General features: G+C 37.5%; 1 protein-coding gene across 1 annotated transcript in view; it reads left to right on the top strand.

Moving 5' to 3' along the window:
• The window catches only part of arhgef6 (Rac/Cdc42 guanine nucleotide exchange factor (GEF) 6), a 35,213-nt gene extending 12,267 nt beyond the window's left edge, over nt 1-22,946 (top strand). The window contains 17 exon segments of the mRNA XM_052149798.1: nt 32-126; nt 259-354; nt 929-1,051; nt 7,967-8,105; nt 11,138-11,197; nt 12,031-12,177; nt 13,035-13,121; nt 13,261-13,342; nt 13,769-13,884; nt 14,002-14,169; nt 14,942-14,962; nt 17,430-17,520; nt 17,712-17,792; nt 18,249-18,348; nt 18,604-18,658; nt 19,818-19,894; nt 19,896-22,946. Of these exon segments, the coding sequence (XP_052005758.1) occupies nt 32-126; nt 259-354; nt 929-1,051; nt 7,967-8,105; nt 11,138-11,197; nt 12,031-12,177; nt 13,035-13,121; nt 13,261-13,342; nt 13,769-13,884; nt 14,002-14,169; nt 14,942-14,962; nt 17,430-17,520; nt 17,712-17,792; nt 18,249-18,348; nt 18,604-18,658; nt 19,818-19,894; nt 19,896-19,935 (1,578 nt within the window). The 3' untranslated portion in view covers nt 19,936-22,946.
• The last annotated feature ends 1,111 nt before the right edge of the window (nt 22,947-24,057 follow it).

Genomic DNA, 24,057 nt, shown 5'->3' on the forward strand with positions numbered 1-24,057 from the left:
TTGTGATGCTGCTCTGGTGTTTGTTTCTCAGGTGGTGCAAGACATCTTGGAACATGAGAAAGAGTTTGTCAAAGAACTCCAAACAGTACTAGGCTGCTACCTGCGCCCTCTACAGACTAGTGACAAGTAAGATGGAAATGCAGATGTTACCATGGCTGCAGGGACCCTTTGATATCAAAGCCGATTGACATTTTAGGAAACTGGGTCGTCATTGAATACCCATGCGGACAATGACTCTTCTGTCTGCTTTCACTGCAGGCTCTCCAGTGCGGACTGCTCCAGCTTGAGTGGGAATTTAGAAGACATCCTCTCTTTCCAACAGGGACTGTGTCTTGCATTAGAGGAGTGCTCCAAGTAAGAGCTGTTTTTCAGCGTGTAAGAGTGTTTATAGAGCGTTTATAGAGCATGATGAAAACTGAAATGATTGTTTGGCTCTGTTTACCTTGGATTGCATAGCGCCATCTGGTGGTGAATTACACTGAATGAGTTAAAGATCCCATTAAACCAAAGAGCTTTGTGGCTTCTTGTCTTTGTCTATTAGCTTTGAAATGAGCTATATGCTATTGTACAAATTTTATTCAGACTTTTAGCTGATATGCACTTTTAAATTTACAGTTTTTCTCTTCCAAGAACACCAAAAAAGAAAGATCAAAATATTGATGACACATCTTGCATTACACATTTGTTTGTCCAATTAAATGCTCTCTAAAATGAGAATGTCCCTCACCTCTGCCACTGACAAACAAATAGCAAATCAAGGTTCATGGCTGTAATATAACTATATCCAATTGGCTATTTAAAAAAATGGTACGGCCTTCAATATGCCCCATCGCAGCGTCTTGTTTTAATAGAAAATGCATCAACAGAAGCAAGTAATAAGCAGGGCTGATTTGAGCATCTGTATTGTTTGTGTATTTTTGCCTTTCAGGATGCCAGAGGGCCAGCAACGAATTGGGGGCTGTTACCTGAACCTGATGTGTCAGATCAGAACACTGTACTTGTCCTACTGCTCCAGCCATCCCTCTGCAGTGGGTGTGCTCACTGATCACAGGTCAGTGTCAAACATATATGCCATCAGAATTAAAGGTAAAATTCTAAAATATCCTGTGTTAAAATACTTTCTACCATCCCAATATAAGTTCATCCATGGATAGCCATTTGAAGATTGTAGCACTTTGTAGAACATTCTGTGCATTTGAGAGGTTAGACGTGAACTCGACGTAACTCTTTAAAATAGTGGTTTGAGTTTGGGCAGCACAACCTGTTTTTTGAACAATGGTAGCTGGGGATGATAAGAGTGTTTTAGGAAACCTGTTTAGAAACGTTCATTATTTTTGCAATTCTGTTTGGTGCTGCTGGTGTTGCACATTTTAGATTAGGGTTAGTTTAGATCTGGGCACTAAAAAAAATATATCGATGTCACACTTTTGAGTCATTTTCTATATTTAGCCAATGTTCTATATCTAGGTTATTGGATCTGATGTTACTAAAAATGCAAGTCTTTCGGAAAACGTATACACAACTAGCTAACTTTAAATCAGCTTGTTGGGAAAAATTAGCTGGCTAGGGCTACATGGCCCTGCTGTCATGGAAACTGGCAATGATGCTGGGTAGCCGCTAGCTATCTGGCTATGATGATATGGTTTAATACAGAACAAGACAGCACTGACAATGCAATACAGCTATTGGCTAAACACTAGTGGTTGACCGATATGTTTTTATTTATCCCCTTTTCTCCCAATTTGGAATGCCCAATTCCCACAACTTAGTAAGTCCTTGTAGTAGGTCCAACTGTAAGTCTCCGTTGTCTCCGCTTCTGAGACAGTCAGTCCGGGCATCTTATCACGTGGCTGTGCATGACACCATGGAGACTCACAGCACTCTCATGCTACTCTCCGACATACGCGCACAGCTTACCACATGCCCCACTGAGAGTGAGAACCCCTAATTGCGACCACAAGGAGGTTACCCCATGTGACTATATTTATCTCACAAAGATGCGCAAATGCATAATATACTGGACGCGCCAAGGCACAGTTATGTGCATGCACAAGATCGTGCAGACACCGTGCACACTCTCCTAGCACTGTCCTCACACTTGTCCACGTGTCTTAGCAGCAGCTATTACCAACGTTTGGAAAAAGCAGGAAAAAAATGCTTTTATCCCGGCACATTCCGTGTTCACAGTGCACAAAATCCCCACATTTTTTGTTTTTACATGTTGTTGAAAATTAGTAATCCACACATTACACACAAGCAATCAACAGTTTCTTTCTATAGGACTGAAAATCCATGTCTCATCATCATCTCTATCTGTGCAGCGTAGTCTGTTTATCATGCATGTGCTCTCGTAAAGGGACAGAGCACTAGTTTTATTCCCACTGTAAAAAAAAACAAATACATTTTCTCTCATTAATTCACCTTTAGAGTTGAAGTGCCGAATGAGACATAATAAACTTTGTTAAACCCAGTTATACACATGTCTGGAAATCATGAGCTGGTCAATATCCAAAATGTAAGTATACATTTAACTAAGTAATGTTTCAAAACATAAATATTAATTTGACATGATAATGGCATTTGATATGAAAAGAACCAAGATCTGGCTATTAGGCTATTATTATCAGAGCTGTTCAGCTGCAGGGTGAAGATGAATATTTGAAACAGTCAACTTCATATCATCCTCATAAAACACCTGTTACATGTCTCATTTCTGGACCGTACTGGTATTGTTGTTCTTTGTATATCAGTCAGTGTTGGTCTTGTTTGGGTTGTCTGATTTCATGTTATATACACAAATTCACATATTAGGCCTAATATCTACCTACTGTATATCACACCAATTTAGTAGCAAGTCTGTTCTCTCAGCCAGTAATAAAAATGTTAACTCAGTGACTAAATCTTTGATCCTTCTTGTGAAAACACTACACATGACAGCATGACTAAACGGGTGACCGAAAACCCATCATCTCCTCCACAGAACTCTTGGCTTAAAAGAACATGTGTAAATGGCAGGACGGCTGAGATTAATATGATGTATTTATGAATTTATTTCTGAAAAGCGCATATATGGGATTACACAAGGCATAAATCTTATCTTGCAAATTATAAATGTTATTCAATTTTGGGGGACATTGTATTTAAAAAAATTTCTCCCTGATTTGCAAGGCCCAATTCCCAATGCGCTCTAAATCCCCGTGGTGGCGTAGTGTCTCTCCTCAATCTGGGTGGCAGAGGAAGAATCTCAGTTGCCTCTGCATCTTAGACATCAATCCTCGCATCTTATCACATGATTTTTGAGCGTGTTACCACTGAGAGCGAACCACATTATAGTGACCACAATTAGGTTAGTCAAATTGACTACATTAGTCACTCCCATTTGACTACATTATCCCTCCCTAGCAACCAGGCCAATTTTGTTGCTTAGGAGACCTAGCTGGAGTCACTCCACTTAGTCAACTCGCGACTCCAGGGATGGTAGCAAGCGTCTTTACTCGCTGAGTTACCCATGCCCCTGGGGGACATTTTATTAAAAACATAAGATATGTAAAAAATATTTATATTCAGACATATTTTTTAAAGCCATGATGGTAAAAACAGCTATTTGACATTTTTGTGTTTGGACCAGTGAAAATTTTGCCAGGTCCAGTAAAATCCTGAAGCACTGGCCCAAACGGTCCAGTAGAAAAAATTCTTAGCATTGAGCTCTGCATAGACAGCTACCTTGCTGCCTAATAAGTTAATGGCTTAACTGACAGCTGTTTTGAATGAATGGAACTCTTAAGGAAATTGGTCTCTGACAGTTTGGAAAGCACCTTATATTCATTGTACCTCAGTATTCAGCCTCCAGAGGCAGCATTTTCCTCGTTTCGGATGCAGCCTTGAAGTTGTATTCACACGCAAGCCTCAATCTCCTAACAGTTTGTTAGTAGTGACTTTACTGTTACTGTATACTGTAATCGGTGTATAGAGAGGCAAAACTGCAACTCCGTACATATCGTAAATGGGTCATTCCTACAATTCGGTGACATTCCAGATTTGAAACTTTTGAAAAATAAAACATACTTTTACAAGTTTTTTTATGTTTCATTATTACAGGGACATATTAAAGATTCTATTAGTTATACTGGTCAAGCTAAATTATAAAAAAATTCAGACATACATCTAGTTTAATGGGCAGCATCATGGTGGACAATAACAGGGTGGACATTCATTGGATAAATTCTCCTCTACATGGTCTGTGATTGATATCTAGGAAACAGATTTATAAACTAATATTTATGACATTTTTATTGATTTGTGAATCAGAGGAACTTTTTATCCTTATCCTGAAGTTTTGATTCTGTTCAGACTACGCGCTTCAGAGGAAGATATTAGACGAGTGCTCAACAGGAAGTTTTGTGAATTACATCTGTTTAAACGAGATATCTGCATATTTGCAAACAGTATATAATAGAAGTTTTATTGATATTTGCCTTTCATCATTAGAAAAGAAAGTTAAAAGTTACAGGGAACTGCTGAGCAGAGGCTGATAGAATACGTGCTTTAGAAGTAAATAAATGAGCGCCCCACATGATGCTGGATCTGCTCAAGATTTGTGAGGTTTGTTCAATACATCTGTTTATAAAATATATTTGCAGATGGTATATGATATTAGTTTTATTGATATTTGCCTTTTTATCATTAGACAAGATAGTTAAAAGTTACAGGGAACTATTTAGGGGAGAGAGGGAGAATGAAACACGTGAGCACTTTAACATTATGAGCTCAAACACGTCTGCAACGGCTCTGATTTGCAGACCGTTTAAGTGAGACTGTGTTGCACACCAGTCTATTATCGTAGTAACACGATGGCACGTAACAACAAAACGAACCTGACTGGTCGTTTACAAGTCTTTTTTCAAGCAATTTTCGGTGCCATCAAGAACAAATCGTCCAAGTGGGAAAAGTTATTTACATAATGCATTTATGCATTTGGCAGACGCTTTTATCCAAAGCGACTTACAGTGCACTTATTACAGGGTCAATCCCCCCGGAGCAACCTGGAGTTAAGTGCCTTGCTCAAGGGCCCAACAGTGGCATCTTGGTGGTGCTGGGGCTTGAACCCCCAACCTTCTGGTCAGGAACCCTGAGCCACAACCACTGAGCCACCACTACCCCAAGTTATTGGCCAAAGCAGATAATTGAAAAAAATCTGAATATCAGATGATTTATCAGCCTCAGCGATAAATTGGTTGATCACTAGTAGACATGTTTTGCTTGACCACATATGACTAACATATCAAAATAAAGGAAAGCAAAAAAAAAAAAACAATAGTTATAAACTTCAAATAACTCAAATGTAATTTTGCAGAATGCCTGATTTCCTCTTCCAGTTGGCGTGATTCCATTTCCTAACATATATCTTCAATGAAAGGTCATGGTATCATAACATAACAGGGTGGGCAATAAATCAAAGGACACACAGAAAACATCCACTGTCAGTGTTAAAATAACACATTTACCACAAATGAATACATGTTAGTGAGAGAATACTAAACTTTTAACTGCATGTGGGGAAAAAGTTTTTGGGACATGACGAAATAACACAATAGAAAAGGATTTCATTTATTCACAATTGAACTTTTAAGCCCACAGAAGTGTGTAACATTATAAAAATGTTTTATTCTTGTTAACAAGCCTATAGAAAAATGTAATCGGGTGAAATTAAACAATATAAATACCACACACACTTGTAATGGGGACTTAAAATGTCGCTGTCGAAGCGCCCAGGGGCAAACTGCACTGCCGTGCATAGAAGGAGAAAGCCGCTGAAGTGCACCATAGATCCAACAGCAGAATCAGCTCAGAGGAAGCAGGTGTGTGACACAGCTCACTGCATACACCACCATCGGCTCCGAAGAAAATTTCTGAATGAACTAGACGTATTTCCCTGGATTTATACCCGTATGTCCGGTGGCGTGGTATGCAAATACTGTCTGCCAACTTCTCATTGGCATTTTTTCATAGATCAGAGGCATATTAGGCGCTCATGAGAGACCCCCTAGTGTCGCTTTTCGACACAACGTCGAAGTGAGCGACAGACGGGAAACTGTGAATTTAACATCCAAAATTACTGTCAATCAGTATAGAATTTCTATTATAAAATGATATTGTTCATACACATATCACAGTTTCTCAATATACAGTCTTACATGGCACTGATACCCTTAACCTGACCTGCTGACTTTGCTGATGAGTCTCGCTGGAATAATTCCCACTTAGCTTCTATGAAGTGTGAGTCCCGCTTTGTTTGATATGATCTCAAACAACACTGACAATCGGTGTTAGTCTACTGAGCACACAAAAAAAATTTTAACTACATGTAATCCTTGCAATATCTTAATGACAATAAAACAGTGATGCACACTGGACTGCATCAGATCAGCAACAATAACGTCAATGTAAAAAGGGGACAATTTGGCCATATATAATATTTGGGCAGGACATGTGATGACAGCCCAGCTTAAGAGTAAGTAAATGTTGACAAATTTGAGAATTTTAATTTTTTGGTGACCTTTCCCTTAAAAGGACATCTAGACTTTATCTTTTATTTTTAGTCTATAATATGGCTTGTTTCTAGGCAAAATTACATCATATTTGTATTCAAGACGCAGCAAGTTGGGTTTTTTATTTTATCTTTTTTATTAATATGTCTCACTTTGTGTTTTTAAAAATGTTTTGTGTATTTCAAGACTTGCTCTGCTTTCTGAAGTTTCAAAGTTAACCACCAGGTGTCACTACCAAGCTTTCATTCTTCTGTGGTTCACTGACCTGAGTCACTTGACTTAAGTAAATCACCTTTTGCTGGTTTTTACAGATAATGCTGGTGCCCTATATCTTTTTCATTTTTTTTTTCTTCTTTTTCCCCCGCCTTTGGTATATAAATGTGAAATTCAACGGTATTCACGAACGACTGATGTCTGAGCCACATTTTACAAACGTCCTATATGATGAAGTACAACAAGGTTTCTTACACCTCAAATGCTCCACGACAGAAGGAGAGAGTGAAAAGTCAACTTAGGCATGCCTCATACACACAGGAAACAGCGCTAACCCAACAGGATATCTATAGCTGCGGTTATGCTGATTGAGGCAGAAGAGACACTTTTTTTGTGATTCTTAGTTTGCTCACTTGCATATCTGCAACATTTTGCAGCATTTCCCAAGGTTTGATCATGTAGTCAAGGCATGTGTTCAGATGATTAATCTTTAGTCTAACCCCGGTTTATCACAATGCGGCATCTAGTGATGCATTCTCTTCGCCCCTCTCTGTCACCTTCCCCAAAACAGTTGCTGTTGATACGGGTATATGAAAAAGTCATTGTTGACATGTTTGCACAATTGATTGAACTGCAGTATATGATATGTATATCAATGTTCACGTGCTGCTGAAGAAACTAGACTTAGAATGAAAATGACAATGTGACATTTATCAGGGTTCCCACGGTCAAGGAAAATTTCAAATTTATCAGGGAATTTAAAATTTTTATTTTTCTGGGCTGTAAAAGTCATCGAAATTCACTTAGTGAATTATATAGATTTTATAGTTTTATACTGCTCTAAAATACTGTATTTCATGAGCTAGATTTGTGTGACGTAAAACGTGCTCGCAATCCATCGTGATGCCTGATTTGTCAGTGAATTGTTCTTTTCAATGAATTAGTCTAAATCAGTGGTTTAATCAAAGTGATTTTTTTTAAATCTGTATACAGTAATCACAAATGCCTGGAAAGTTCCTGGAAAAGTTGTGAAAATTAATTGGTTAAAAAGGTTGAGAACACTGATTTATGCATATGGCAAAAGCGACTTCTTATCTGTTCAAGGTCTACGTTTTATCTGTTTGTGTCTTCCCTTGGAATCGAACCAGTAAAGCACAATGTTTGAGCTACAAGAACTATACTTTTTTTTTATATGTCTTATACAGTGAGGAACTGGACAAGTTCATGGAAAGCCAAGGTGCCAGTGCTCCTGGGATCTTAACTCTAACAACCAGCCTGAGCAAACCCTTCATGAGGCTTGACAAGTACCCCACCCTACTGCAGGAGCTCGAGAGGCATGTGGAGGTAACGGCAAGCCACCAAGCTTAAGACTCATGGACAGTAGGGTTGCATGATCATGACAAAAATTGCAATTTTAAAACTTTGATGAAGGGAATTTGCATTAAAAATACTTTGTTTAGGGTAACTGCATGTTATTTAATGTCTTATATACACATTGTCTATGGCTTGAGTCACATCGCTCGCTCGCAGTGCATTGGGTGTAAACCATTTATCCAAAATAATTCCAATTTACCAACCATGCTTTTTACTTTGGTTCTTAAGCTTCATTTTTAATATCAGATGATGTTTCTTCTGCACAATAAGTTAAACTTAAAACATGCATATGTGGATCAGAACTTGCTTTGAACTTGCTCATTAGGGCCAGCTGACCTTACTAATAGGCTTTCTGATTAATTTTTATTTTTTTCTAAGTCCTCGTGGTGGCGTAGTGACTCACCTCAATCCGGGTGCCGGAGGACAAATCTCAGTTGCCTCCACGTCTAAGACCGTCAATCCGTATCTTGTCACGTAGCATGTTGAGTGCGTTACCCCGGAGACATAGGACTTGTGGAGGCTTCACGCTGTTCTCCGCAGCACAACTCATCACGTGCCCCAACAAGATCGAACCACATTATAGCGACCATGAGGAGGTTACCCGTGTGACTCTACCCTCCCTAGCAACTGGTCCAATTTGCTTGCTTATGAGACCTGTCTGAAGTCACTCAGCACACCTTGGGATTCGAACGTGTTAACTCCCGGGGTGGTAGTTAGCATCTTTATTCACTGAGCTACCCAGGCTCCCATTCAACACTTTTAATGATCTGTTAATTGCCGCAGTTATGCCTGTCACGATTATTAAATAATCTGCAAATAACTGCAGTTATTTAAGATAACCGTGATTATTGTAAACTGTAAATTCGAATCATATTTTACTGTCCAAATAAGGGAATGAATGGCTCGTTTGAGTATATCATTCAATTGAACTCCGAATAACTCACTGAGCCGCACCGAGAGCAGCTCCTGAAGAGCGTGTGAAGATTAACCGCTTCAGAACTAGAATTGATGCACTGTGATGAATGCACCTTCTGCTGTGGTTCAAAAATGTTCGTGCCAAACTATAGCGCGAAAATATGAACAAGGATTTTATTGAATGCAAAGCACTCCAGTTTCACTTTAATTTAACGATCATGTAATTGCAAATGCTATTTGTTGTTGTGGTTTCATACATGCAGTGTTAATGACATGCAGTGCCAGTGACACAGAGGAGCCCTGTTTCACGCTCAAGATGATTCAGTGAAGAAACAGAATCTTAAAGGTCTCCATGTGAAATAAGGGGTTGTGGGTTTAATCAAAGAGCCTTAAACTAACGTGTGAAAGTGAAGAATTTTGGATATAAATATTTTACTATTGCATACTTGAATATATCATAATATAGTATAATATAATATAACATAATATTATAGCTTTTCAGGTAGGCTGGGTTCCAAAAACAACTAAGACTCAAGTTGACCAAAAAAAAAAAAGGATATTTAAAATATTCTTTTTAATGTCATAAGTTTTTAAAGCCTTATGTAAAAGATAAATATGAATAAATGACTTAAGGTTTATCTATGACTAAAGTATGACAAATTGTATGATAACTAATTATCATAGTCATGAGAGCCCTAAAACAGGCAATAGCGCTGTTCAGCCATGACATCAATTTGTAGGCGAACCCGGAAGTCTAATTTACCATTGGTTCTCTCTGGATTTTCCTATGTGTTTTTATAATGGGGTTTTTGAACTTGTGTAAAATCAAGTCTGTGGTAAACATTACTTGACGATACATGGATGTTTTTTTTGTACAGCATAAATTACACATAGTCATACCTCAAACATTAATTTTGAAGCCGCCGTGCATTTTCTTTTTTTTTTTTTATGTAAATACAGCTTCAAAAATCACATTTGGAGTATGACTGTATGTCATTTAAATTTGTGACAAGGCAGGTGAGGAAGGAGGATCTAAATGCAGCTTTATTTAACTGAAAAAATTGAACAAGCTAACTCAGAATAATAAGAAAAGAAAAACACAGTGATCCAAGCACAGAGCATAGACAAACCATGCAAAGACTGACACACAACCAAGGCAAACAAGGACTTAAATACAACATGGAAAACAAGGAACACCTGGGGAAACAATCAGGGAATGAGGAACAACTGGGGAAACAATAAGGGAGAATCAATCATGAAATAACAGGAAAGTGTTAACTAAACAAGAATGTCAACATAAAAGTCTAGACAAAAGACAGGGAATATATGACAATATTGTAGAACAAAACGTTCATGTATAAATTTAATGTTTACCACAAACCAGATTTTTCACATAAGTTCAAAAAAACCATTATTGTAGGGGGCCTGTGTAGCTCAACGACCATTGATGCTGACTACCACCACAGGAATTGTGAATTTGAATCCAGGGTGTACTGAGTGACTCCAGCCAGGTCTCCTAAGCAACCAAATTGGCCCGGTTGCTAGGGAGTGTGGAGTCACACACCTCCTCATGGTCACGATTAGTGGTTCTTGCTCTCTATGGGGCGCGTAGTAAGTTGTTTGTGGATTGCGGATTTTAGCATGAGTCTCCACATGTTGTCATGTAAAGCGAGACATGTGATAAGATGCACGGATTGAAGATCTCAGAAGCGGAGGCAACTGAGACTTGTCCTCCACCACTTGGATTGTGGTGAGTAAGTAGTGGGAATTGGGCATTCTAACATTGGGAGAAAAGGGGATAAAAAATAAAAAATATTAAAAACCCATAGGAAAATCCAGAGGGATACCATGGCGAATTGTCTTTTGGGTTTTTGTACTACAAGCTGAACAGCTCTATTAATCGTCATTATCGGCAGCCAAATTTCATAATCATGGCAGCCCTAACAGCAGCTTTAAAAGTAATCTTGTTTATTCATTTTCCCTTTTTGATTAATTGTGCAGCCCAAATGGACAGTCATGCAACTGTAAGTGTTTTCATGACTTTCAATGTATGTTAATGTAAAAAATTTATTTTTGTTTCCTCTTAGGAAGCTCATCCAGATTACAGCGACATTCTGAAAGCATCAGTTGCTTTTAAGAATCTTGTGGTATGTCACAGTTCTCTATTATATATTTGCCATTTAGAGTTTCACCTGGTACTTGGGTGGCCCTTGAAGCCCCCTTTAAGATCTATTTGTGACTGTCTTCTCATGCTCAAAGAGTTTTGACTGAAATGAGACATTTCCTGATAATGCGCAAAACATTTAAAATCTTTTCTGTGGAATACCCTTTTACCCTCATTAAACCGCAAAGCAAATTCACTTCACTTTACAGTTTGGAGATCTTGCTGTTACCTGAAATGCAAAGGTTAAGGTTTCCAAATGTGTGTGTGTGTTTTTTTAGTTTGTTTTTTAGAATATCTGGTCAAAAAAATAAATGAGGAATGGATGAGTCATTTCATAGACAATTGCCTCTCGGGTCGAATGTCTCAGTGTTGTAAATTATAGCACAGGGTTTCTTAACACCTAGTGTTTTGTGGAATATTTGAATGTATTTTGTCTCTGCTAGTAGAGGGAAAGTCCCATTTTTGTAGTTTAGACCACACCAGAGGAGGCAGTATGTAGATTTGGTCTTCCCCCTGTTCTTAAGTTTTCTCAGTTACCTGTCCTGGTAGTTGACGAAACTGTGATTTGTGCTCTTTATTGTAAGTCACTTTGGTAGGAAAGGGTCTGCCTTGTAAGATTGCAATAAGTAGAAGAGAACAACCTTCTTGTCTTCTTCAACAGAACCACAAGTCAAAATAATATTCTCTCATATTCCAGGTTGTCATGTGTTTAAAAAAAAGTCTGTTGGCTTTCCCCTTTCTCATTTTATGAAATGCCAATATATTGTAACTCATTCATTTCAGTTTGACTGAATTTATCTAAATTGTCTATTTTAGACTCAGTGTCAAGATCTGCGAAAAAGAAAGAACCTGGAGTTGCAGATCTTGTTGGAGCCTGTAAGGGGCTGGGAGGGTGAGAGCATAAAGTCACTTGGTCAGGTGGTCTACATGTCACAGGTCCACATGCAGAGCTCTGTAAATGAGGTGAGGAAGAGTGTCAACCCGGAAGTTGCAGTGAAACCCAAGCTCACATGTTACTTTTACAGTTGCATGGTTACATGTGCACAAAGTAGTTGTTTTAAAATGCATGCTACAATTTCTTTGCCACAATGTCGAAATATACTCCATGAAATGTCTGGAGTTATTTTTTTTACCAAGATCCTTTGTATAAAACTAGGTAATGCAAATAAAAGTGCTGATCTGGTCCTTCTAAATGTAACAGCCAGAGCCACAGACTAATTTCTTGATATACCGTACTTGTTATAGCATACGAATGGAAAATATTTAAGTGACAACGGCTCAAATCCCCCTGCAAAGTTTTTCATCTGTGGTCACTAAATGTGTTATCAACCCTCCAAATATGACAATCTAGTTAATGGAAACACAGTGCCTTGTGAGGGAAGTGATGAAGGTCCTAAAAACATCAGGAGGGGGTTAATTGGTAGAAATCTAGTAGGATGAGTATGAAATGATATTTTTCTTGCTACGGTCATTTGGAGTGTTTCCCTCCATTCCTGTTCAATGTATTCCCTTTCTCTTTCTCTCTTTTGCTTAGCTGAAATGTATCTTGGTTTGCTAAAGATAAGGTACGATATTTGTCGATCATGAATGTTATAGCAATTACGCTGACCACCATTTTAGAGCAGTGCACAAAACCTTGTGTCGTAGAGACATTTGATGTTTGTGTTTGTTTGATGTATGGGTGCTGTAATGCCATACACATGCATTTGTCTCTTGAACAATGTGATTGTATTTAGCTAGTGGTGGTAATAATATGCACTGTTAATACAGGTATGTCATATTTGCATATGTATTGAATGTAATGTGCATATGTGTTTTAGGATAAAGAAGAGCGATACTTCATGCTGTTTCCTAATGTGGTAGTCATGTTGTCGGCTAGTCCGAGAATGAGTGGCTTCATTTATCAGGCAAGTACATCCACCTTAGCACAAAAGGAAGGTACACTGCTCTAAGGTACGCATCTAGGTACTTGAGAGTTAGCGCCTGTTATGAAAAAGGGTGAAGAAAATGGCCTAGATTTGTGACTGCCTTACTCTTGTTTCATAGGGTCGGATGCCGCTAACAGGAACCACAGTAACCAAACAGCCAGAGGATGCAGAAACAGGCCATTATGCCTTTGAAATAACAGGTTTGTTTTAGTCCATACAAACATCTATAAATACTGTCTTTTGTGTGTGTGAGGCATCATGAAAATAAATGCTATTAATACTAGTTTCTTACATAACCATTGGGTTTAATTTAACAAGTATAGAGCATTTGTGGGTTAATTATTGTTTGAGAAGCACATACTCACACACTTTATTTTGTTTTGGTACATATACCGTCCCGAAAAGACCTGTTTAGTCTAGTATGAATTTCTATACAGTTCCACCAGCATGGCCTTTCAGGTAAAATTGGTTGACCAATGACATCTTGCTGGTTAAGCTAGTTAAGACTCCTTGTGGGGACATCCATTATCTAAAACACAAAATATGCTGGTGACTTGCAGTGCTGGTCTTTTTGTAACAAGGTTCTTCCCTTTTGCCATGAGGATGATGTTGTTTTGTGTTTTTAGGAGGAACGATAGATCGTATCATGGTGTTCTGCAATAGTTTTCAGGAGCAGCAGGAGTGGTTAGAACATCTTCATGCTTACACCAAGGAAGGAAGCCCAGTGGGAACAATATTGAAGGTGTCTGAATCTATTTGGATCCTTGTAAATTTACAGAAAACATCATATTAGACACAATATATTATAAATATGAATTACTTCTAGAGAAACTTATTGTTATGTGTTTTGCATTTGCAGAATGTTGAGGGTAAACACACAACCATGACCCACCTTTTGCACAGTTTTGGTGCTCCTCTGGCTAACCGGGGCCCTCTTGAACCCCCAAAGATCACCAAACCATGGTCCTTAAGCTGCCTGAGGCCTGCGCCACCCCTCAAGCCCTCTGCCGCTCTGGGCTATAAGGAGGTATGCCTTCTGTCACTGTTTGGAAAACAGTCATAAGTTCTTGAGTGGGAGCGTAATTTACCTCTCTGCGTGTTCAGTGGTCCTAACAGGAAACCTGTACAAAAAGAGTTACTCTTACTGTAAGTTTTGAAATGGCTGGTGCTTTGTTCAGTAAGCAGACGCTTTTTACATCTTAACCACAAGTTGCGGTGGTGGGGTTAGAATTGTATCTGGTTTCGGAACTGTACATTATGTAGAACTACTTAAAGCCCACCTGAACATATCTCTAATGAGTACTGCATCTCTAAGATTGTGTCAAGGATGTTAACTATGAATGGGAATCATAAGGAACTTAAAGATTCTGGTTCAGATTTGGATTTCACCTGAAGGTATAGTTCACCCAAGAATGAAAATTCTCTCATAATTTACACACCCTCACAAATAAAGAGATTCAGAAGAATATTTCAGCTCTGGAGGTCCATACAATGCATGTCAGAAGGGTCCAAAACTTTGAAGCTCCAGAAAACATATAAAGGGTGCATAAAAGTTAGCCATCCACCTCCAGTGGGTAAATTAATGTCTTCAGAAGCGATATGATAGGTGTGGATGTGAAACAGATCAATTTTTAAGTCCTAGTGTTAGCCACCTTCTCTGACTCATGAATGCATGTGTATACTTCTGTTTCAGCTCACCGAAATATTCACCTCTCACTGTTCTCTCATTATATTCCTGTCAGACTGTTCTTTTATTCTCATACACATCTTTATTATCTCTCCATTTTCTGCTTCTTTAGAGGATGTCTTATATCCTGAAGGTAAGAGTAGATGTGAGTCTTGTGTGTGATAGTGTCTGTGTGTTTGGCTAGCACCCGTGTTGCATGCTCGATCCATTCTTTTCTTTGCTGTAACACTCTCTATCTATGTCTATCTCTTTTTCTTTCTTTTGCGCTGGCAAAGCCACTCATTCCTGGTGTTTTTTTGTTTGCCTTGTATCCTCCTTTCCCTCTGCAGTGCTTATATTTTTGCATTTATTTCTTAGTTGGAGGAGGATCAGATACAACAGTAATTTGTTGGTAGGGAAAAGGCAATAAACAATGTAGACCAAAACATTTCCTGCTTCTCAACCTTCTGATCTCTTATTTCATCAAAATACCCACAACCCCAACCAGATGCTTTTCCTGCATGAAAAACGTGCTTATGTTGTGAAACCAAAAATATAATGCATTTGTGCATTTACAAAAATAACAATAAAAACAAAAAAAAATTGTTGTTTATAATTATAGTAAGACATACATATTGTCATCTTTCCAACAACAAAAATAGACTTTATCCTAGCATAGTGTTTGAAACTTGTCTCTAAATCATTGAATAAGTTTATCCCCAAATATAACACTGGATATGTCACTCATCTATTTGAACCATATTATGAGGAAGTTATTTTATAACTAACTAACTGTATCTAAATATTAAATGGATAAAAATCTTAAGAATGCCTGGGATATGATGTTGTATACTGGAAAAACGTATCAAATTATACTTGAATACAGATATAAGATGCTGAGTAATTTTAATTACAATTGATTCTATATTTGGAGATAGTCTAATAACCTTCTGCAATGGTTCCAAGGATAAAATCAAAAAATGGGAGATTGAATCATCTTGCCAGCAATCTTTAGTGATTTTGAGGGGATTAGGCAATACATAGCATGTTGCTATGGTTACTGAAGGGTTAGCTAACATATCCATGTCAATTAAATCTGAACAAATTCACATTATTATTTCCCACAAATGTGGCAATTCAAGTTGATGAAAAGCTTTCTCTGCATCAACTTATAATACATCTCAAGATCCAAGGGTATATTGGTAGCATTCAGAAAATGCAAAAAACCTGTGAATTGCTTTTAAGCTAAATACAGTTTGGTAAGGGGTGTAATTTTTCGAGTGATCAGATCCCTTAGTGAATTAATTTCATCTATCATTAAAGTCAAATTTAGATGATCAAAAAGATCAGCATCCGTTATGAAAGACATACTGTCTGGCTTAGAATTGCTCATAGAATTAGCTAAATCTTAGTTTTTATCTGCTGTAACCATTACAGTCCAATTATCATTCCACATAGCTGTATTTTGGTTGTGATTTTGTCAATTTTTGCAACATTTGCTTTCAATGCTTAATGCTTAACTAGAGGTCTAAGGGTGTTTTCCATGATGCCAGTAAGGTAAAGTAGGAAAACATATGTTCCTATCAAAACTGTAAGACTTTCTCAATCTTGCAGAACACATTTTTTAAGGGCCTTGTTTAATTCCACCTATTTGATCTTCTGAGACTGATTTTCATGTTGGAAAACTTTGAACTTTGTGTTCCATGTTTAATGGCTTCCAACACTTTTTTTGCTTATTTTGTTTCAGCCATGAAAGTTTGCATCCATGGCAAATCATTTGAGAGACCCTTCAATTAATTTACCTTTCTCTATTATACATTTATTTTTCTAAAGTGAGTAATTTAGCAGTAATACATATTACTGTCAAATTAAATACTTTAAAATGTCAGCTGTTTCAGCATGTGCATTTACTTTCACTTTGAAGGCACAAGTAAATTGTGCAAACTGAAAATGCAGCATTTGTTCAGCGGGAAGAATGCCATGTGGAAGAATAATTTATAACTTCAAAGCAATCCAATCTTGCAAAGTCTTGCTTTTAATACTCGTCCTGCTTGATAGTTGTTTGTCATTACTGTGACAAAATTGACAAATTGTCCATGAAGGGATGATATAAACCATTACATAATTATTAAGCCATCATCACATCACCAATTTATTAAAACTGTGTCATCATAACAATTACAGACCTAAAATATTAATCTTCAAGAAAAATAGACTGTCATTTCAGTGAAGTTAATGAGCTCGATAAAATAATTTTGTTTAGTAAAGCTTTAAAACTGGAGGTTTTCAGATTTAGATGACTCACTCTGCAAGAGATCACAAGAGAGACACAAAGTTGCTGTAACGCAGTCAACAAATGACTCTGACTGCGATAATTAGTTCACAAAGCAGACAATGGTCACTCAACTCCACATTGTTTTCATTCGTGAGTCCTTATAATTTGCAGTTAAATTATCATGAATGGCTTCATAACTTATGTAAGCTACAATTTATTGGTCTAATTTCTTAGCATCCTCACTCGGGATTCAGATGCAAGTTAATGTTCACTAGCTGCAGGTTTGTGGATCTCTTCCGAGCTAAAAGAAAACTGTTACTTCATTGACACCAGACTGTTTCCTCAGGACTCTAGTAAAAGCCCCAGACCCATCAAGAAGTTTCTCCCGAAGAGAAAAACAGAGAGAAAACCATCAGATGATGAATTTCTTAGAAAAAGTAGGTATATTAAAATATTAAACAAAAGTCATTGTCTTCCCGGAACTAAAATATAGTAGTAAAACTAAAGTTAGTGGTTGTATTGCAAACAAACAGTCTTGCAACTTCTCTTTCAGCATATATAAAAGTTTTGATAGACATGTAATAGACGTTTTTGGTTGTTTCTGAATGTTTTGTTTTATGACTGACAGCAGCTCTAGAGGAGGATGCCCAGATACTGAAAGTGATTGAGGCCTACTGCACTGGAGCCAGTCTCCACCAGTCCACCACAGGTAAGACCTATCTACTGTATGCACTGCATAATGAGAGGAAATCAGAGCCTCTTAAATATGCATTACCAGGTTTCTGAAAATGAAACATTTCATAAATGTATGAATCTAATAGAAATCACAAACCCTGTGCATTGCCTGGTAAAGAATTACACACTCTGTTCCGAAAACAATTAGCTGTGGGCAGTTTTTCAAAGCACCATAGATGTGCTCCCACATTACAACGAGCTCATGGAAAAAATAAATCCAATATTAGTGTAAAATATATATTTTGTATGCTTATTAGAGTATCACACTTTTAGTTTAGCAACATGTCGATGCCAAGCACAACTGGAATGAGTGCCTTGTGTAGTGTCTCGTCTTCTGAAGCATTCCAAATCAATCAGATTTGTTTGGATGCTGCCTAAGAGGGCAGTTTTTGGAACAGAGCACGATCTAAACTTTAATTTATGCATGCAGCTGTTCGTAAGGAAAGTGTTCCCCAAGTTCTGCTGCCAGAAGAAGAGAAGATTATTGTCGAGGAAATGAAGAGCAACGGCCAGACTGTCATTGAAGAAAAGTATGTTCAGTGGTCTAATTACAGAATTACTTCTAGATCATCAACTTCAGAAGAACTTCACTCACTGGCTTCTTGTTCTCCAATTAACATCCGTTTGGTCCTCAGTTGTACAAAATTGGAATATGTATTTGAAATCTGCGCAAGCAATTGTAGTATATGCTTAATAATGACATTGTGAACCCATTTGTTAAGTTTTTCACTTATTGTTGTGAAAGTTGTGGAAAAACTTTTTTTTCTTGGCATTTTTTTTCTCAGAAGTCTTGTAGATGCAGTATATGCTCTGAAAGATGAGGTCCATGAATTAAAAAAGGTAAGATTTTGAGGTATGGACTATAACAGGGTAAACTTTTTAGAGGTACATGGGAGACTACAGCAAATGTTAATTTTGGGTTCCTATTTGCATCCGTTCTATTAAGTTTCCTTGACTTTCCAAGGAGGGATGGAGAAATGGGTTATTGCAATCAGAAGAAATAAAGATATCAAATTGACTGTCACTCCCTCAGCAGCCATATTTGAAACTCTGTTACAGCAGTGTTGACTATTTTTATTATTATTAGTGCCAGGGTAATATAACTCAAAGTATAGTGATCTAAATGTACATTAACCTCCTGAGACCCGAGCATGACTGCTGTGTGTATTTTCAATTTCCCTTTTTGATTTATAATTAAACATGCAAAAACGTTTAATATATAATTTTCCAGAGCAAATAATTTTCCTTAATTGATATCCAAATATGTGGACAGTGGGACTAAGTTGTGATATTTTAAATTTTAAAAAATGTAAAATTGTAAAAATGGCATATCGGATCAAACTTGAAACTCTAATCTTTTGACTCATACAGGTTTCAATTAAAAACGAAATTTTTTGGCTCCTCAGAAAAATCCTGAATGAAACAGATGCATTTCCCCGCCTTTATACCGGTATGTCCGGGGGCGGGACATGCAAATTCTGTCTGCCAACTTCTCATTGGCCTTTTTTCATAGATCAGAGGCATATTCGGTGCTCAAGAGAGACCCCTAGTGTCGCTTCTTAAACACAACGTCTCGTTCCCTCCATCAGGGAATGGAGGTTACATCCTTAACCTAGATGTTTTGTTGCCATTTCTCCCAAAGACAAACTCTGCTGTGATTGGCGGCAAGTTACTTTTTCACATGACTCCATCCGTCAAACTTTTAGTCCTTTACTGACAGCCCAGAGTCTCCTGCACTGAGATCAGTCAGTTTAATTAAATGAAATTATTTGTATAGCAAAGCCAAAATACAATGTCCAAACATGTGTATGGAGGGTTGCATGAGGTTAAAACAAAAGTCGATTTTTTTTTAAATTGAAAATGATAAAGAAAGTTTACTAGATTTACCCCGCTAAATTAAGGTGGTTTTGTGTTATGACAATCTGTGAAATGTTTTTACATTTGAATTGGCCTGGACTGTAACTGATATTTTTCTGATGGTTTGTGTTTGTGAATGTAGGAGAATAGATGGATGAAGCAGTGTCTGGAAGAGGAGCAGAAGTCTCGTAAGGAGCTGGAACGTGTGGTCAGGAAGTTGGCAAAAGAATGACTGTTCCTGGGAAGGAGGCCATCGATGAACACTCTGGATATTCTTTGATCCCCCATTTGCCATGCGTGTGTTTATTGTGTACGTATTTCTGTGTCTAAGTGTGTGTCCTCACAAGCGTGTTTTTTCCACCACATTATACACTGAACTTTGCTTTTCAAAAGTCACCATGTCACCATTATCAACTTTATGATTATTGGCTCTGTGCTAGGGAATTTCAATTCTCACCATGCGCAAGCATATCATGTTGCGGTTTGCTTCAAGCTCCTTTCATTTGCTCTGTACAAAAGTAGATATGACATTCTGAGAACAAAACAGCTGAGGAAGACTATGTGAACTCCTTGTTTAGGAAGTATTACAAATTGATGTTGGTGGTTTGGAACACCTCAGGTAACTGATGGAGTCCTGGACAGTTTTTTCCCCTGGCGGTTAACTGGCCACTGGTCCCAATCAAGCACTCCAAGATAATCCAGTCTGGTAAAATCCGGACAGCAGAAAAAAAACAGAAAGGATGGTGGAATCTTATTTTTAACTGAACAAATATCTGCCTCACTTTTCGACTGGTCTCAGTCATGGACTTGATCTTTCTAGGACATTTGCTCAGCCCATGCGCAACAGAATTCCTATTCAATACGCTGATGCACACATGAAACATATTCTGTTGATGGTTTTGGAGTGAAAATATTTTACTTTTGAGGTATCATAGCACTTTTTTTTTTTTTTTTTTTTTTGCATGCAGTTGCATTGCAGGCCTCCCCTGACCACAAGTATTGACCTAATTTTACTTTTTAAAATGTGAAAACGATGTTGCTTGAGGAAGCTTTTAGGTCATGAATGCAAAAGTTGGACTCTGAAATGTTTGGTTTGCAAGTGATAGACATGAGATGCCCTTCTTGCCATCTTGAAATTAGTTACATTTTTCATTTTTATCTCTTTTTAGTTTGAAGCTTTTGAGAAATGCCTGTAAATGTAGGTTGAAATAGTGCTTTTAAATTGTGTGTTTCCAGATAGTCACTCACATTAGCATTGGGTGTACAGTATTACTAAAACGGCCATCATATGTCATAATCATGCTTCTGATAATCATTGTCATAAAAGTCTAGAGCTATCAGGGATATGGTTGTCTGAAATATTGTCGCAAGTTACGAATATCATACTAATAATATATAAAATAAATTTGATATATATATATATATACTTGTATACCATATAAATATGTATATATCATAGCTATAATGTCAATAAGAACCATATAAACTTTTTTTTGATGACTAGAAAATCCAGTATAATTGATTCCTGCAGATTTGGTACTAGGAGCCCTTTTAGGACTTGTCTGAGTGTACTTGGAAACATACAGTACTTTAGGAACTGATATTTGTCCCCCACTTGCGATACCAAGGTGCCTCAAAATAGAATGAAAAATACATTTTGTTTTAACATATATATATATATATATATATATATATATATATATATATATATATATATACTCAGTTGAAGTCAGAGGTTTACATACACCCTAGCCAAATACATTTAAACTCCGTTTTTCACAAGTCATGAAATGTAATCGTAGAAAACATTGCCTGTCTCAGGTCATTTTAAGAATGTGAAACGTCAGGATAATAGTAGAGAGAATTATTTATTTCTGCTTTTATTTCTTTCATCACATTTCCAGTGGGTAAGAACTTTACATACACTTTGTTTAGTATTTGGTAACATTGCCTTTTAATTGTTTAACTTTTGTCAAATATTTTGGGTCGCCTTCCACAAGCTTCTCACAATAAGTTGCTGGAATTTTGGCCCGTTCCTCCACACAGAACTAGTGTAACTGAGTCAAGTTTGTTGGCCTTCATGCTCGCACGCGGTTTTTCAGTTCTGTCCACAAACAGAACTGAGATCAGATTGAGGTCAGGACTTTGTCATGGCAACTCCAATACTTTGACTTTGTTGTCCCTGAGCCATTTTGCCACAACTTTGGATATATGATTGGGGTCATTGTCCATTTTGAAAACCCATTTAACTTCATGGCTGATGTCTTGAGATGTTGCTTCAATATATCCACGTAAATTTCCTTCCTCATGATGCCATTTATTAACATAACTATGGTCATTATGGCCAAAAAGTTACATTTGTGTTTCATCAGACCAGCGTAAATTCTTTGTACCCATGCGCACTTGCAAACTGTAGTCTGGCTTTTTTATGCTTGTTTTGGAGCATTGGCTTCTTCCTTGCTGAGCAGTCTTTCAGGTTTTGTTGATATAGGACTCGTTTTACTGTGGATATAGATACATGTTTACCGTTTTCCTCCAGCATCTTCACAAGGTCCTTTGCTGTTCTTCTGGGATTGATTTGCACTTTTCGCCCGAAACCACGTTCATCTGTAGGAGACAGAATGCGACAGAATCATTTTCTTGGGGCGGCTGTGGCTCAGTTGGTAGAGCGTTTTGGCCACTAATCGCAGAGTTGGTGGTTTGATTCCCGGCCCACACGACTCCACATGTCGAAGTGTCCTTGGGCAAGACACTGAACCCCAAGTTGCTCCCAATGGCAGGTTAGGGCCTTGCATGGCAGCTCTTCTGTCATTTGTTTGCGAGTGTGTGTGTGTGTATGGGGGAATGAGTTCATAGTGTAAATCGATTTAAAACCCGCTCAGGTAAAAATAAGCGCTATATAAGTGCAAACCATTTTCTGGAATTTTTCAAGCTGCTTAAAGGCACAGCTAACTTGGTGAATGTAAACTTCTGACCCACTGCAATCGTAATATAGTCAATTAAAAGTGAAACAATCTGTGAGTAAACAACTATTGTAAAAATTACTTGTGTCGTGCACAAAGTAGATGTCCTAAACGACTTTCCAAAATTATAGTTTGCTAATATGAAATCTGTGGAGTGTTTAAAAAATGAGTTTTAATGACTTCAAACTAAGTTTATGTAAACCTCTGACTTCAAGTGTGTGTGTGTGTGTGTGTGTGTGTGTGTGTGTGTGTGTGTGTGTGTGTGTGTGTGTGTGTGTGTGTGTGTGTGTGTGTGTGTGTGTGTATATTCCCTGTCAGCAATTGCAACTGGAGGTATCACGCAATACCTTTTGACCTACTCATTCTTACTCTGGCATATTCATGTGTGGCGTGCTTTTTTTTTTTTTTCGTGAATACTTGCCAGATTTACTGTAACGGGTCACATTGAGTGGATGAGTAATTGCATGGCTGATTACACAAATTATACCTTGTCTAAAGAGCTAAACCCTTTCAGCTAATCATTACCAATGTGACATCTCAGTGAATCTGAGGGACAGCCACAATTTTATGCAGAGGAGAAATGCATACAGTGAGCCATAATTAAGAGAAAAACTTTTTGGAGTTTAAAAAGCTGTCGGTGTTCACCGTTGGAGCATTGCTGTATTTGAAGCAATGGCTATTCAATGCAATAGAAGACTGGCTTGTTGTTACAATTACTGTGCATTCATTAAGAGCCAGTTACTCTCTTCAAAAGAGAATACTGTGTAAGAAATGCTTCAATTTGCTGAATGTCAATGCTGTTACTGTGGTACTGTTATGTGTAAATATATGTTTGTGTTTTTTGCAGAATTGTTTTCAACAATTAACCTTGCATGCCATGTGTTTCACATAAACTTAAATATTATTTTCAAGTGTTAACTTCAATAGATTGTATTGTTATTATTATGGAAACGGTCTACATTTCTGCCATCTGCAGTGGTTTGAGTATAACAATATACTACTTCAGATGGTCTGTCTGTTCATGTGTGTATTATGTGGAATGCATTAAATTAAAGTGATCAGTAGCTAGTATTTTGCAATTATGCAATACCACATGGAGACATGCAGTTTGGTAGATGTGCTTACTGGTTGGTCTAAATGAAAGGGGCTTCAAGTTCACCTTCTAATGTCATGAATGTGTCAGGAATAGAAATACTACCTGATATCTATAGCACTTTCAGGAGATTGTCCATGTTATTTGCTTTTTTAAAGTGCCCGTGTCTGCAGACCACGTTTTATTTTTGTGCAGAGCTGATCTATGCAATGTGAATGCTTATATATTTGTTTGTTTTTCAAGTGCTTATGTTCTTATTTTACCCACATTTCAATACAGAATTGTTTTAATAAAAGTAACATCATAATTAGCTGTTTGTATGCATG

The sequence above is a fragment of the Xyrauchen texanus genome, chromosome 19 (genome assembly GCF_025860055.1).
Source record: "Xyrauchen texanus isolate HMW12.3.18 chromosome 19, RBS_HiC_50CHRs, whole genome shotgun sequence".
Lineage (NCBI taxonomy): Eukaryota > Metazoa > Chordata > Actinopteri > Cypriniformes > Catostomidae > Xyrauchen > Xyrauchen texanus.